We start from the raw sequence: 15,969 nt of genomic DNA, 5'->3' as shown, positions 1-15,969 counted from the left end.
ATAAGTTGAAGACCCCATTGGGCACATTGTAACTTGTAAAACAAATTATTTTAGTCTTTAAAAGTGTCAGAATACCCTCCAAGACCAAGTCGACCTAAAGGAAGAGCCACATCCACATTTGAAGAAGGCTATATATAGAGAACTTGTCCTCCATTTGACACACACTCTCATCACTCATTCTAGCGAAGAAGAGGAGGAAGAAGGCAACAAAGAAGAAGGACGAAGGAGATTTGTTTTGGGCTAATTCTCTCTCTCTCATGTGCTAAAGGGAACTAGGGTTTTTGCGTAGACCTAGGGCATCCATCTACAAGTTCGATCTTGGAGAAAAGGAAGCAAAGAGGTCAAGCGAAGGTCACCAAGGGTCTGTCTTAAGTTCTAGGAGTCAAGGAAACACAAGTGAAGGTTGGCCAAGGGATCTAGAAGAAGATTGAAGTTCCCACACGTGGCAGCAACAGTTGCAGGGAGGCCAGAATTTCAGATCTGCAGTAGGAGGCCGAAAATATTGCAGCAGGAGGCTGAGAAGGTGCTAAGGGAAGGGATTTGATTGGGTTTGGCTAGATCGAAGTTGGCACATGATCTCAAGAGGTTGGTCTTGTTCTTGGAGGGTATTGGTCGTAGTTGTAAGGTCATGGAATTCGTCAATTGAAGAAGCTATAAGGAAGAGAAGATATTTAACAGTTTTCCTCTCAAGATGAGAGGTTTTGGCCCTGGCTTGCAACCTATAAACTGTGTCATTATTCTTATTGTTTTGGTAGCTGTTTGATGATTTACACATATAATAATAACAAACAAAGCTAATAAGTAAAAAGGAAACATAAGCAATCATCAAGTAAAAGAGAATTAAACTAAATCATTGCCTATTGAATTCTCAACATGGTTCCAGAGCTAAGGTTGGCTAAGGGCATCATGAAGATCTTCTCTACATTGAAGAAGTTCATCAAGAAGTGTTCCAAAGTAGCAAGCCATTTCAAGAAAGGCATCAAGGAAGTATGAAGTCTCTTATTCTCTTCAAAGAAGGAAGAAATCAAGGAAAAGGATGAAGGTCTCTTCTCACGCCTATTGGCACATTCCAAGTTGAAAGCATTTGGGTAATTGATAGTGGTGCATCTAGGCACATGATAGGTCATCACAAACAATTGAAGACCTTATCAAAGTGAAAATCTTCTTATTTAGTGGAACTAGGAGATAACAAAATCTATCTCGTGAGAGGAATTGGATCAACCTCTATAGAGCTGGTGTTAAAATTGGCAACTAGGGCCAAACTCCATGTGGGTCATCTTATTTATGGCACCTGACATTTTTCTTGGATTCCTCTCATCGAGAGGTGTAGGATTGATCTAAAGATCATCCGATTCTGACATATATTCATGGAGATATGAATTTATTTGTGTTATGGGACAATTCGTGAAGGTCGGCCAACAACCAAATTGTCCCCACATGTGCTCAACGTTTTAGTATAAAAAGAGGTGGCTTGCTAGTCATTTGTAAACACTCTTCTTGTGATCTCTTCCCCTCCACTTGTCTTTGGGTTTTGGGGAAGGAGAGATCTAAGAGTCAACGCTGCCCTAATGGAGAAGGCTCGACGCTATCCTAGGAGATGAGAAAGCTCTACGCTGTCATGGAGGACAACCCTTATCTCAGCCTTAAGAAGCCTTAATGCTGCCCCATGGAGAAGCCCTAAACCTAGTTGCAATGATGCCCTAAACACAATCATGATTCTCAAAAGAAAGACTCGTTGGAGGAGGATTCTCTTGTGCCCTAGTCGCAACAATAATGAGGAAGGAACAACATGCTTTGAGCTTGCTGTTTTTCGGGGTCCAAGTTGCTGGGAGAGGGGCCGAGGTCCCTTGGAGGAAGGCCGACACTGTTGAGAGCATTATGGATTGTTTTAGGGTCAATATGAGGGTTGTTTTGGTGGGTTGTAGGAGAGATGCAACCAACTAAGGTACGCCGTAGGCCTAGCCTCCCAAAACAGGCCTAAATTTGGGTTGTTAAGGGATGACAATTTCCCAGAACAACAAACCACAAAGAAGGTGTACCTCTTGGCCTATGGCGCAACAAAGAGAGGGTTTTCAAGTCAGTTTATGAAGGGAAGTTGCAACATTCACTTGCCCTAACCAGGACAATAGTACTGCTAATCTAGCATGGGCAGATTTGAGGGCCGTCTCGAGCCCTTATCTTCAGGGTGGAGGATGAGAATATCTCCTTGCCTAGTCCACAGTTTTTGGAGGGCTGTTCGAGGACTGTTGAGAGGAGTTTAGGGCTGCAATAGTATGCCCAAGTGCCCTAACCAAAATAGTCAGGAACAACAATGTGTCAAGCAGATTTGGAGCAGTGTTAGAGGTGCTTTGGGTCTAGGATATTGATCAAATTTGGATCAGATTCGGAGCAGCTTGTGGGAGCCACATGTTGGGTTAACATGGAGTGTTGAATACCTCAAAAGGGGTGCAACATGATGTGATGGATGCAGAAGCATGGTATATTGCAGCAACATGGTGTTGTAAGGTGCATAGAACAACATGTTTAGAAGCAGTAGTTGGATACTGCATGGTGTTCGAGACATCTGTGAGTATGCAACATAGTGCACAATGATGAGGTACAACTCAGTGATGGTGCAACACAATGATGATGTACATGATATGATGTGTGCAACATAGTAATGAGGTCCAACATGATGATTGGGTGCAACACAGATAGGTACAGCTAAGTGATGGAATCACTTGTGTCTAGATCAGCTATCTCATGTGACATCGTCTTAGAGAAGATCTTTGCTCTTATTTAGATAAGTCAAAATGTTGACTTCTGATGTATATGTACTATCTCTCTCTCTGCTGAACTATTGAAGAACATATAAGAAGAATTAATCAAGGGTTTCCCCACATTAGTGTTTGTCCCTCGCTGGTGCCACATCTTGTGTTCTCTTGTCTTGGCTTGTCTTTTGCAATCTATGTTTATGTTCTATCTGCATTTTACTATCATGCTAAATGCGATTGCTAATCTGGAATTGATATTGAGCTAATATGGAAAATTGAAGTAAATTTGCTATTAGCATAGAACATACCTAAAATTAACAGTTGGAGAATGGAAGCAACATTCACCTCAACAATATCTTATTTGTTCCAGGTTTGCATAATAACTTACTTTCAATTTCAAGTCTAGAGGATAAGGGTGATAAAGCAACTTTCATTGATGGAAAAGTTGTTGTATGGAGTAAAAACTCAAGCATAGAGAATGCTCGAGTAATTGGTATTCGTGAAGGAAGACTTTATAGGTTGATATCTCTTGTAGCTCAAGATTTGGTTCATAGTAGATGGAATTCCTTAATTAAAAGAAGATCATGAAGGAGTATGTAAGGGATGTGCATCGGGTAAGAATACCAAGAGACCATTTGGAAGCAGTGCTTCATGGTCAAAAGAAATCTTGGATGTCATTCACTCATATGTATGTGGTCCTATGACTCCTAAACCAATTTGAGGTCATCTATATTATGTCACATTTATAGACGATCATTCAAAAAAGGCATGGGTTTACTTAATGAAAACCAAGGGCGAAGTATTTACAAAACTTCAAGAATTTAAAGTTGCAGTGGAGAACTTTATAGAAAGAAGAATCGAGATACTAAGATGCAATAATGGAGGAGAGTATACATCCAAAGAAATTATTGCATTTTGTAAGGAATCTAGGAAAGAGGGAGCTAATAGTCCCATATAATCCCGAACAAAATGGAGTTGCAGAATGAAAGAACCAATCCATTAAAGAAAGTGAAAGCAATGTTACACGATCAAGATCTACCAAATTTTGTGGGGAGAAGCCACGAAGACCGCTGTATATATTTAAAATCGAAGTCCCCATATGTCATTAGATAACAAGACTTTAGAAGAAATATTCACTAGGAAGAAACCTGTAGATCATCTTCGAATCTTTGGTTGTCTTGTATATATTCATATACCGAAGGATAAAAGAAAGAAGTTGGATCCATTAGGCATGAGAAGAACATTTTTTGGCTACAACAAATCCTTTAAGGCCTATAGAATCTACATAAAAGGAGGACACCATATTGAAGTCAATCAAGATGTCATATTTGATGAAAGTATTGCATTCAAGAAATCAAAAGAACTTCCCCTGGAATCTGATGATGAAGAACTTCCAGTATTTGAAGAGTAAGTTGATAGGGAAGAAGAAGAATCTCGCCATGAAGATGAAGGTCCTAGTGAACCTGTTCAACTTGTGGTCATTCCAGAATCAAGAAAGAGACGTAATTGGTTGAAGTCTACACTACTTGATGCAAAGGGTTTGGAGTAACTCAAGGCACATTTAGGGAAAGCAAGAAGCCCAAATGATATTCTGGGTATGCAACATACATAACAAAACTAATAGAAGCAAAGCCATCCACATTTGAGGAAGCTGACAAAACCATAAAGAATGGAAGGATGCCATGAATGAAGAATACCAATCCATAATAAAGAATGGAGTTTGGGAGATCGTACCTAGGCCCAAAGACAAATCTATGGTAACTTTCACATGGATTTGTAGGATCAAACATGCGGCATATGGAAGTATCTATAAGTGTAAGGCAAGATTTGTGGCTAGGGGTTTCTCTCAACAATAAGGAATCGCCTATGAAGAGGCATTTGCTTTGACAACAAGGTATATGATGATTTGTTCACTGGTCTCTCTAGTAGCATCGATGGGATGGAACATCCATCAAATGGATGTCAAGATTGCATTCTTGAATGGCACAATCGATGAGGAAGTCTATATAGAGCAACCCTTGGGATTTGAAGTTAAAGACAAGAAGGCATATGTTTGCAGATTGAAGAAAGCATTATATGGCCTCAAGCAAGTACCAAGGGCATGCTATGCCAGGTTGGATGCATACCTTCAAAGATTAGGCTTCACAAAAAGCTATGTTGATCCAAACCTTTATGTTAAGGTTGTGAAGAGTGAATTGGTAATCATTCTTCTGTATGCAGATGATCTTCTCTTAACAGGTGTAGAAGGTCGAATTGAAGAACGTAAGAAGCAACTAGCAACATAATTTGACATGAAGGATCTAGGGCTAATGTATTACTATTTGGGACTAGAACTCTGGCAAGGACCTAATGAGATTTATCTGTGTCAAGGAAAGTATGTGATCAAGATGTTAAAGAGGTTTGACATGTTGGATTGCAAACCAATGACAACTCCGATGATCACAAACTTGAAAAGACTAAGGAGTTCTGAATCGATCCTTGTGGATCCCTCCAAGTATAGACAATTGATTGGCTCATTGATGTGAATACTTGACCAGATATATGTTTTGCAGTAAATGTTCTTAGTAAATTCCAAGTGGATCTGAAGCATGATCATTGGATAAAAACAAAACATATTATGAGATATCTGCAAGGAACCATCCACTATTGCTTGAAATATGATAGGAGGAATGATGTCCACTTGACGAGATATACAGGTTCCGACTGGGGATGCAGTGAGTAGGATGGAAGGAGTACAACAGGAGGATGTTGGCATTATGATGCATGTGTTGTCCTTGATGGCAACTCACTTGTAACAGAACAAGTATATGGTAACTAGATGTATCTACAGGTCAGATCAGAGGTGACAAAATGATGGAATAGAATAATGGGTCAAAGGTTTACGGATTAGAATCAGAAGCTTGATTGTTGGTATTATGAATTAGGTGTTGTCCTTGATAGCAACCTACCTGATGAGTTGTCCTTGATGACAACCTATTTGATGAATGGACTACTTGATAAAGGTATAAACAGGATGTGATAGAATGCATGGCAGTTGTGTTTACAGATGTGACAAAATGCAAGGCAATTCAGAGGAATCAGTTCAGAAGTGATGTATGATGGCAACTCACATTGTAACAGGGCAATTCAGAGGTAACATAGTAATGGCACATAAGAACAGGATGATGGGACAAAGGATTACAGACCAGAATCAAGCAATTGAAGGAAAATAATGTTTTAAGTTGTATGCGGTGTTTAACCTAGTCCAAGTGGCGTATACACGCGGGTTCACAGAATAAGAGGAGCGTGTACGTATGCACGCAGTTTCACAGAAAGAAAAGCGTGTATGGGATGCAAAATTAAAGTTAAAGAATACGGGGTTCCTACCATGGTATTGGCCATAGTAATGAGTGCGGCAAAGAATATTGATCCCGTCAAAGAATACCATCGACATAACTATGTTATTGACTCTAGGTATTGAAAAAGGCTAAGACTATATAAGGAGGTGAAGATCAAAGTGTAAGGGTGTGCAAGTGATGCAAATTTTATGAAGGGTAAGATTAAAAGCAAATATACATGTTATGGGTTATTGATGCTTTGTTTGATATGAGCTAAGTATGCACTTGAGTGTTTAATGATGGATGAGATCTAATGATGTATTAGAATCATGAGACCTAGAATGACTTATCATTGTATGATCTGATAATGGATAGGCTAGATTTGAGTACTAACATATGTTTTATCCTTTATATCCTATGATTTGGGTATATTTGAAGTCTTGAAAAGCTGCAAAGTTATAAATCATTATTTGCAGATATATACGTAGGTTTGCCTTAGTGAAGGTGCGTATACATGCAGTTTCGACACTTCCAAGTAGCATATGCAAAAGAAAAGCTTGTTGTTTAGAAATCACTGACCTATCTCATCATTGCTACTGTTTTACTAATGTTTGTCAATGATGTCTTCATTAGATCTAAAGTAAATTTGATTGTATAAGGTGATTAAGTCTGACTGATTGATTGATTGAGTAAGAAGGGTGATTTTTGCGACTATCTATCTAGAACTCTGTAATATGACTGTAGATTTCAGAATGTCATTGGTTGGTACAGTTTTTGGTTCAAAAAATTTATGATTCAGTATCTTTAGAGGTATACATAGGTTGGGTAGAAGAAAGTAGCATATACACGCAGGTTGTCCTCATTGAAGTAGCGTATACATTTTGACATGATTTTTGAGGTTGCAGTTGGTTATGGTTGTTGACGCAGTGTTCTGGGTTCAGTTCTGTGTACTGGTTACATTGATTTGACTGTTCCAATTGATTGGTTGAATTTTGATTAAGTGTCGGTTGATTGGGTTTTGAGTGAATGGTTGATTCAGTTGTATCATAAATTGATGATTGGGTGATTCATTTGTGTCAGAGGTTTCAATGATTATTTGATTCAGTTGTGTCAGAAGTTTCAATGATTGGTTGATTCAGAAAATGGTGATTGGGTTTCAGTTATGTCAGATATTTGATGATTGGGTTTCAGTTATGTTAGATATTGATGATTGGGTTTCAGTGATTGATTGATGATGGATGGATGTGTTATAGAGATTAGTTACAGTTTGGGTTTTGATATTGAGCTTAAGTGTTGATAATGGGTTCAGTATGAAAATTTGATGAAACATGGCTTACAAGTTGTGATGTGTTGAAGCTGGTGGATCCAGTCTGAAAATTTATGAAACACGGTCCATGGAGGATGCTGAGGGTTGGAGCCTTCAGTGAGGAAGTCGAAGCTTCTTGCTAGTAGTAGGTGGTGATTAGATCAGGGAGTTGTAGCTCCTTTCCAATAGCAGCTGGAGAATGAGTGAAAGTTGTAGCCTTTTGTAGACCGATGCCTACATACTGGTAAACATATCAGCCAATACAAGAGCTAGGGGGTTGTAGCTCCTTTCCAGTAGAAGCTGGAGAACGAGAGAAGGTTGTAGCTTCCTGCAAGTGGGTGCTTGCGTATTGGTATGAGTCTGCGCCAGTATAAGATTGTAAACAAGTTTTTCTTTATATTAAAAAGAAGACAGAGACGACAACAATAGGTGGTTTTCTCCCACATTGGGTTTCCACCTTAAATCCTGGTGTTCATGTGTGTTGCTTATGTGTGATGGTTTATCTTGTTATTACAGCACATGGTTATTGTTTATCTAATGTTTAATAAAGTACTAATGCATTGGTTGAAGACAAACATATGATGGATTAACTAAATCATAAGTTCACTAGATATATGCTAATTTTCTTAAGAACAATCGCGTACACATGCAAGTTCCATTCAGTAAAGTCGCGTACACATGCAGGTTCCATTCAGTAAAGTCGCGTATAGAAATCTGAATATGAAATGTAAAAAGTTATTGATTTGTAAATACTGATTCACCCTCGCAGCCCCCCCCCACCCCTCTCAGTGTTTTTTCCAACAGAGGATGTTTCAACTTGGGATCCTCCATGATCTCATGGATGAGTAGAAAGCAAGATATAGTTGCTTTGAGTAGTGTTGAGGCTGAATATGTTGCAGCTTGTGAAGCAAGCAAAGAAGCGGTCTAGTTGAGGAAGTTGCTATCTGCCTGTTCAAAGGATCGATGGACCCTATAGTAATACTTTGTGACAACACCAGTTGTATATGTTTGTCTGAAGACCCAATATTTCATGGAAAGACAAAGCATATAAACAACAAGTATCACTATATACAAGAGCTAGTACAAAATGGTGTGTTGCAGCTACAATGTATCTCCACCGATGAGGAGGTAGTTAACATATTGACAAAATCTCTTCCTAACAAGAAGCTTGTGTACTTGAGAAACAAGTTTGGCTTGGATGATATATCCCTCCCTAGTTGAGAGGGAGTGATAGGCACATCATTCTTGTCTTCACTTGGGAAGATCGAATGGATGATTATGTAACCATTTGGCATTTGATACTCTTTGAGGATGTGGTAGGGCATCCAAGACAAGAGTACTCGTGGGCCGATATTCTTTGAGGACTAGCTATCCAAGATAAGAATAGCCCAAAGGTCATACTCAGTGAACACCCGAGTGGAGTATGTACCTTGAGAGACAATGATGATGGTGTTTATAAATCATTGGTCTCGCCAACATTGTGCTTTGATCTTGTGGAGAGATAGAGCTGTTAGTCAAGGCCTTGCTATGTGACAATGCTGGTTGATATGATGCTAGACAAATGGGTTCCCAATCCGACTCTTCTTATGAGATCTCTTCAGATTGAGAATGTCCATGTACCTCGTATAAATACCTCCCTAGTTAAGAGGGAGTGTTGAAAAATGTGTAACTAGGTTCGGTCTTCATAAGTATGAAATGTATTTTTGATTCTTGTAATTGTAAAATGAAAGAAAAATTATTATTGTTATGTTTTGGAGCATGGGTTTTATGCCCAAGGTCTTTTATTTTATAGGTCAAGCACCCATTGAGTGCTTCTAGGGTTTGTCATAGGTCAAGAAGTCAAAAGAGTCATTGTCATAAGTTGAAGTCCCCATTGGGCACATTATAACTTGTAAAGAAAATTATTTTAGTATTTAAAAGTGTCGGAATACCCTCTAAGACCAAGTCAGTGTGGAAGTTGTCAAGTCAGCCTAAAGGAAGATCCATGTCCACCTTAGAAGAAGCCTATATATAAAGGAGACCTTGTCCTCCATTTGACACACACTCTCATCACTCATTCTAGTGAAGAAAAGGAGGAAGAAGGCAACAAAGAAGAAGGACAAAGGAGATTTGTTTTGGGCTAATTCTCTCTCTCTCTCTCATGTGCTAAAGAGAACTAGGGTTTTTGCGCAAAGCTAGGGCATCCATCTACAAGTTTGATCTTGGAGAAAAGGAAGCAAAGACGTCAAGCGAAGGTCACCAAGGGTCTCTCTTAAGTTCCAGGAGTCAAAGAAAGGCAAGCAAAGGTCAGAGGAGGGCTCTAGAAGAAGATCGACGTTCCCACATGTGGCAAAAACAGTTGCAGGGAGGCCGAAATTTCAGATCTACAATAGGAGGCCGAAAATCTTGCAGCGGGAGGCTGAGAGGGTGCTAAGGGAAGAGATTTGACTAGGTTTGGTTAGATCGAAGTTGGCATCTCATCTCAAGAGGTTGGTTTTGGTTTTGGAGGGTATTGGTCTCAGTTGTAAGGTCATGGAATTCGTCAATTGAAGAATCTATAAGGAAGAGAAGAGATTTAAGGGTTTCCTCTCAAGAGAAGAGGTTTTGGCCCTAGCTTGTAGCATATATATTGTGTCATTTTTCTTATTGTTTTGGTAGTTGTTTGATGATTCACACATATAATAATAAGGAACAAAGCTAATAAGTACAAAGGAAACAAAAGCAATTATCAAGTAAAAGAGAATTAACTAAATCATTCCCTATGGAATTCTCAACATTAGTATGTATTCCTCGAATGAGGTCGAGTGCCTTATATATAGGCCTCTTCCTTCATCTTGAAGGCCGACTTGACTAGGATCTAGGTCGACATGTCTTTTTGGTGTAGGCTCATTGCTCCATCTTAAGGCCGACCCTCTAGAAGTGCTTGAGCTTGGTCTTGGAGGGTCTTTTGACTCTTATAGTGACTCAAATACATATGTAACATGCCCAAGAAGGGTCTTTCATTGACCCAATTGACTATGACCAATCCTAATAGCTCTCAATCGGAGCTTCATCTATAAAAATAAATCTCCTTGAGCATGAAACCCATGATTCAAGCATATAAATAATTTTATTTTTCTTCTTTACATCAATTACATAAAATCATAATTACACGTAATGATGAAGACCAAACCTTGTTGCATATTTCAACACAAATAAACAAAAGTTTTCATTTATATAGCATGTAAGGGTGCACATAACCAAAATAACACCAAGTACAATCGATCTCTGAATTGAAAATACATCAATAAATAGGCTCTAGATGGCCTCTTGCATCCAAACAAAATCATGTTACAAAAAATACCTATCTATCAACAAAATCACTTCATATATTGTGATCTTCGTCATCAATATCACTAAGCATTAAAATAATATAGGAAAATAGCATGTCAAGTTAAGATTTTGTTTGAGTGATGGGTACATTTTTGGTAGGGTCATGATAGAGGAGTTCGACAACCAATGCCACTAACATCATGGTACATAGAGGGGTTGGTTCTCTTGATTAAATACTAGTTCCATACCCTCGTACATGTCAAAATCCAATGGAAATATTGCAATCCCTCGATCCTAAAACCTTGAAAAAACTATTAAGTCTGCTGGATTTTGAGTGAGATCTAAAATTCTACTTTCTCCATATGAAATCCAATGAAGTCGGAACCATTGTCAGACATCCTGAGTCATTTCATGGTAATGTTAAAAATTTAAGTGAAAGGATGAAAATGAAAGATAAGGATGGTAATTTAACATTCCCATGGATTGCATAGCAATAATAGGGCCATAGGCTTGAATATTAGGCTTCCCCACACAAAAGTTCTTGAAACTCAAAAGGGGTGCTTTTGAGTGTCCCACCTTTGAGGGGGTATGCCTAGAAGCACCCCTTTTGGGGAGACGCGTCCCCCACATTGGGGAAATGTTTCCCACTGCGTCTCCCCACGTCTCCCCAAAAGGGGGATGCGGGAAATGTTTCCCCAGACGTCCACCCATCCCAGGTGCGTGGGGTGTGGGGTGCGTGCACCCCACCTCGGGGGATGCGTCCCCTTGGAACACTGAATAAGGTAATTGAGTGAATTTCTTTTGGAACAGAGACTCAGGTGGACCAACAATTGTGTTCAAATGTCTGGTTGATTTTGCCATTCTCGAGATCATTGGTCTTCCCTTTTTTGGACCAAGTGTCAATTTTCTTACAGAAAAAAAAGTTTAGACTGCTTTAGCACCAGTCTGTTTATTCCGGCATGTAAATGGCAATCATGACTAAGAGCCTATTTGTGACTAATTCCGGCTATAAATGCAACTTGTTCTACATGATTCTTCCCGCTCTGCTTTGGGCACTTTTAGATTTGAACAAATTGTTGATGATTGGAGAGCTACTTGAAGTACTTTTTCTTATAAGCAGAATTTTTTTTTTTTTGTTTTTAGCAATGAAAAGGTGAACTACTGTTAGTATACAAGATTGGTGGGGTGCAATTCTCGTCTCTCATGATGCTGCTTTTCTTGCCTTTCTGAATTTTGTTTTCAGTGTTAAAAAACAATAGCTGCCTTATATTATCAGTTTTACGGTACTTGTAGCCATGCTTTTATGTTAGACATAGAACACTGATTTTCTGGGAAAAGCCAAAATAGGATTTGAGCTTTAAATAATATGGATGCAAGTGTAGTCTGTTCAATCAGGCCATGAAGGTCTGGTTTTTATTTTGGAATTAGTTTTTTGGAAGTGCTTTGAGAAGCATGTCCTCAGAGGCTTCACTGCAAAAAGTGTACTTTCTTTTTCATAATTACCTGGTCTGGGAGGTTTATTTTGCCAAAAACACTTCAGACTTGTGCCTGATCTCATTTATTTAAAAGCTACGAATACAGTTGGGGCAGATCACAACGAGATGGAACACTAGTGGATGGTTTACCGCTATGTGACTTTGTTAGTGAACCCATGTCCTGCCTGCAGTTATCTTGAAAATTTTAAAATGAATATGTTTGAGTTAGTCTTTATTTTCCTTACAGTCACTTATGGATAAGTTGTTTCTATTTCAGGAGAGCTACAGGAATCGAAAGCTTATCGCCAGTGGGCGGCTGAAGTAATGAAAACACGGCCACCTGCAAACCCTCTCAAACGTCCTTCGAAGTATTTTCTGATCCCATATTCTATCATGTTGTCTGCTATATATCTGGTTGATCCTTGTTCATTCCCTAATTTTCTCTATTTGAGGTCTTTAATCTCAAAGCATGTTACTAATCTTTTTGCAAGGAAAAGGAAAGATGCTGAAATGGACATCAGAGCACTCATATCTCAGAATCAGGCTAACAGGAAAAAACGATTTGATTCATTGTTCTCATCAATTGTGTCTGAATATGGGAATCCTAGTGATCAACCTGAGCCAACAGAAGAAGAGTTTGAAGCTACACGCCAAAAAATGGAGGCTCAAAATCTGAAGAGGAGAACTCATAAGAAAAAATGAAGCATCTTTACCAAATACCATGATTTCATCTTCTCTGTTGCCAAAGTCATCAGTAAACATTACATATCTGCCATAAATTCAGATAACTTTATGTAAATCAATGAATAGCCCTTTAAAGTGTCAAAATGTATTGACTGGAGAATATCAACTTTGATGGTTTGCTGTAGTAGATGCCTTTTTTCTTTTGTAAAAAAAGTGCCTCTAACTATTTATAGAACAGTGTTTGTACCTGAGAGGAATTGGCTTTCCAATTGAATATTTCATAGAAAAATTTGTGTTTGTCTATAGCTTCAAACAACATTCTGCTGGAAGCTGTCCACGGTAAGATAGATCAGATGAAAACATCTTTTAAATGTGTTTACGTATCTGTTCTTCCTGAATTTCATCTGATATTCGGGACAAAGGCTACTCTACAATGTGTTTGTATTTATCTCTATTACATTTCAAATAATATGTAAGGTGGGAGATTTTAGTATTTCACAAGAGTCTCTGATTTTGAAATACAGGTGGTAAGGACTAAGACCGATGACCACTTGTAATTTCAGACAGTTTTGACTATAATAAGGAGCCTGGAAATTAGGATGTCAGGTGAAGCATACACCACACACCATGTGCAGTTTTGTGTTCCAACTTCCAACATTGATTAAGTATCAAAGTACTATGATATTTTATTTTTGAAAAATATGCTATTATTATTATAAATGGGCAGACCTATTCTAGTGTCCTATATTTTGTACTCTGATTATAACTGTCCATTGGTTGCATGGGCATTAATGTTGAAATCTATATCAAAATTTAACTTTTACTGTATATCAACCCTTAAATGATATGTAACAGTACATAAGAGAGTTTCAAAAAGGCATCGAAAATATTTAGGAAATTTTGTAAGTGCGCTTGTCCCTATATATGTTCTAATTTGTTTTTTCGAAAAACAACATGCAATTTTTCATACAAGTATGTTAGGAGCTTTTTTTACAGGGGAAAATAAGATTATATGTAATCAAATTCAAGTTTCTGTGATCCATATTTAGATATTTGAAAACATTTTTGGAAGAAATCACATTGGTAGATTTAGGCTGATGCATTTAGAACCAACCAGTGTGGTTCATCATCAAGACACGATGAGCCACACTGGTTGGTTCGAAAAAATTATATGTTCTAATTTGATTTTTTTGAAAAACAATATGCAATTTTTCATACAAGTATGTCACATGCTTTTTTTACAGGGGAAAATAAGATTACATGTCAGGTATGCTTTTATCACTTTTTAAAAAATTATTTGAGTTCTCTCTATATATGAGCAACTTATTCCGTACTTTGGTATATTGTGGTTCAATGCATGTTTATCGCTATTAAAATGAAGTCATTTTTATTGGTAAAATAAGAATTTACATAGTTGGCTTTGGTTATCCATATATGACAGAAATTAGACAATACAAGCTTTTACCGTGATACAAGAATGGTTCAACCACATTTTATTGAGGTGCATAATATAGAGTAGCTCTATATCATTTATTTGCATGTTGCATATGTTGCAGTGATCTAGAAATGTCTTTTATTCCATGTTGCTGATTTTGTACTGATTAATTGTTCTCTAGGGAAGTAAACCTTGCCTTTATTCGTTTATTTTAGTTATTGCCACTTTTAGTTGCCCAGAGGAACCTAGCAGCCTGCCTGACATCTAGCTATTTGTAAACCTTTGGGGTTCTATGACCTGTCCTCCTTTTACCGGGTCACAATCGGGAGTATTTAAATTTTGGATTTCTCGGTTTTCTCAAAACTCACATTACTTTGATCACCAATTGAACTGTACCCTGGGATGCAGATTTATTTAATTGTTATTATTTCGTCGTGTCATTTCCTTTATACCTTCATGAGCTGTTAATATATATTACACATTCATGCCCATGGTAATTGTCTTCCTCAATGAGCCTATTACCATGTTGCACATATCAGGGCATTTCTTGGTTACGCCTTAGAAAAATGATTGTAATTCTTGTTTTCTAAGAAAAGATAAATCTGTTCTTTGACTTGAAAGGCCCCAAGGCTTCAAATTTCAATATTACAGTTCCATTTTTTTCTTGTTCCCTGAAGATTTCGTACCCTTCATTCCTTCCACTGGCTTTGCCTTTTTCCACTGATCTTTCATGTCTAGCGGTGAGTTCTTAATTGGGAATAGGGCAAGCCCATATCCTTTGCCTATCAATTTAACTTGAAGATTGAAAACATTTGCTGGAGAAAATAAGGCACATTCTAAAGCGGAGTTGTTTTGGTAGCCTTGCGTTTGTTTCCAATGACTTAAACATCATATCGAGATTGATATGATAGCTATTAAGTAGTTTCCTTTTCCTGCACCACCTAAAATTATTGACCCAACCTTCACGAGCTCTAATCATCTGGTAGGTGTTGCTCCTTTTATGTTTACTAGATAGGTACGAGTTTTCCACTTGTTAGGTCGCAGTTTAATCCCTGTGCTTGCTAATTTATTGGCCAATTCAAATCTGTTCTCTATTACATGATTTAATTGTCACATTAGCTGTGTAAGTTACCCGCTCGTTCTCTCATGAAAGATCATGGAGCTTTAATAAAGTTACCGCTTCGTTTTGAAAGATATCAGAGCTTATTGTTCCCATTATTCTAATTATTGCATTGATAGAAGCAAGGTGCTTTTAGAGCTACAAGGGTAGCAGGGTAGAAGAGATGTTGGATCATTGTTGATATATGTTGATAAAATGTTACTTTTTATTAGCATACATCCTTCCGTGCCTAAGATTATTTAAGCATGGAGAAGTTTACGCTTAATTTTATTTTTTATCCCTCTTGTTGCTCCATAAATTTGGGATTAAGGAAGATTTTAAGTACGGAATTCATTTTCAAAATAGGTTTTCAACTATAAATGTTTTTGTGTAATGTTACATATTATCAAGATTAAGAAAGATTTTAAGTATGGAATTCATTTTCAAAATAGGTTTTCAACTATAAATGTTTTAGTGTAATATTACATATTATCAAAGTAATATTAATAATGAAAATAATAATTAATGAATAATAAAGTGAAGTTCATAATTAATTAATAAATAAATTTATTTATAAAAAATAAAAGATTAAAAATAGCAAGAATAAAT

General features: G+C 37.6%; 1 protein-coding gene across 2 annotated transcripts in view; it reads left to right on the top strand.

Moving 5' to 3' along the window:
• The window catches only part of LOC149212229 (chaperone protein dnaJ 6-like), an 83,096-nt gene extending 69,540 nt beyond the window's left edge, over positions 1-13,556 (top strand). Inside the window, exons 7-8 of one of the 2 annotated variants that reach the window (XM_089391786.1) lie at positions 12,420-12,510; positions 12,640-13,556. In XM_089391786.1, the coding sequence (XP_089247912.1) occupies positions 12,420-12,510; positions 12,640-12,844 (296 nt within the window). In that variant the 3' untranslated portion in view covers positions 12,845-13,556. Of the gene's footprint in view, positions 1-12,419; positions 12,511-12,633 lie in introns of both variants that reach the window. The other variant, XM_089391785.1, reaches the window with a different exon arrangement.
• The last annotated feature ends 2,413 nt before the right edge of the window (positions 13,557-15,969 follow it).

The sequence above is a fragment of the Pinus tabuliformis genome, chromosome 1_1 (assembly GCF_031772625.1).
Source record: "Pinus tabuliformis cultivar Carrire ecotype Pingquan chromosome 1_1, CPIR1, whole genome shotgun sequence".
Classification (NCBI taxonomy): Eukaryota; Viridiplantae; Streptophyta; class Pinopsida; order Pinales; family Pinaceae; genus Pinus; species Pinus tabuliformis.
The sequence above is the reverse complement of the archived record's forward strand: the minus strand, read 5'-3'. Positions and strand labels throughout refer to the sequence as shown.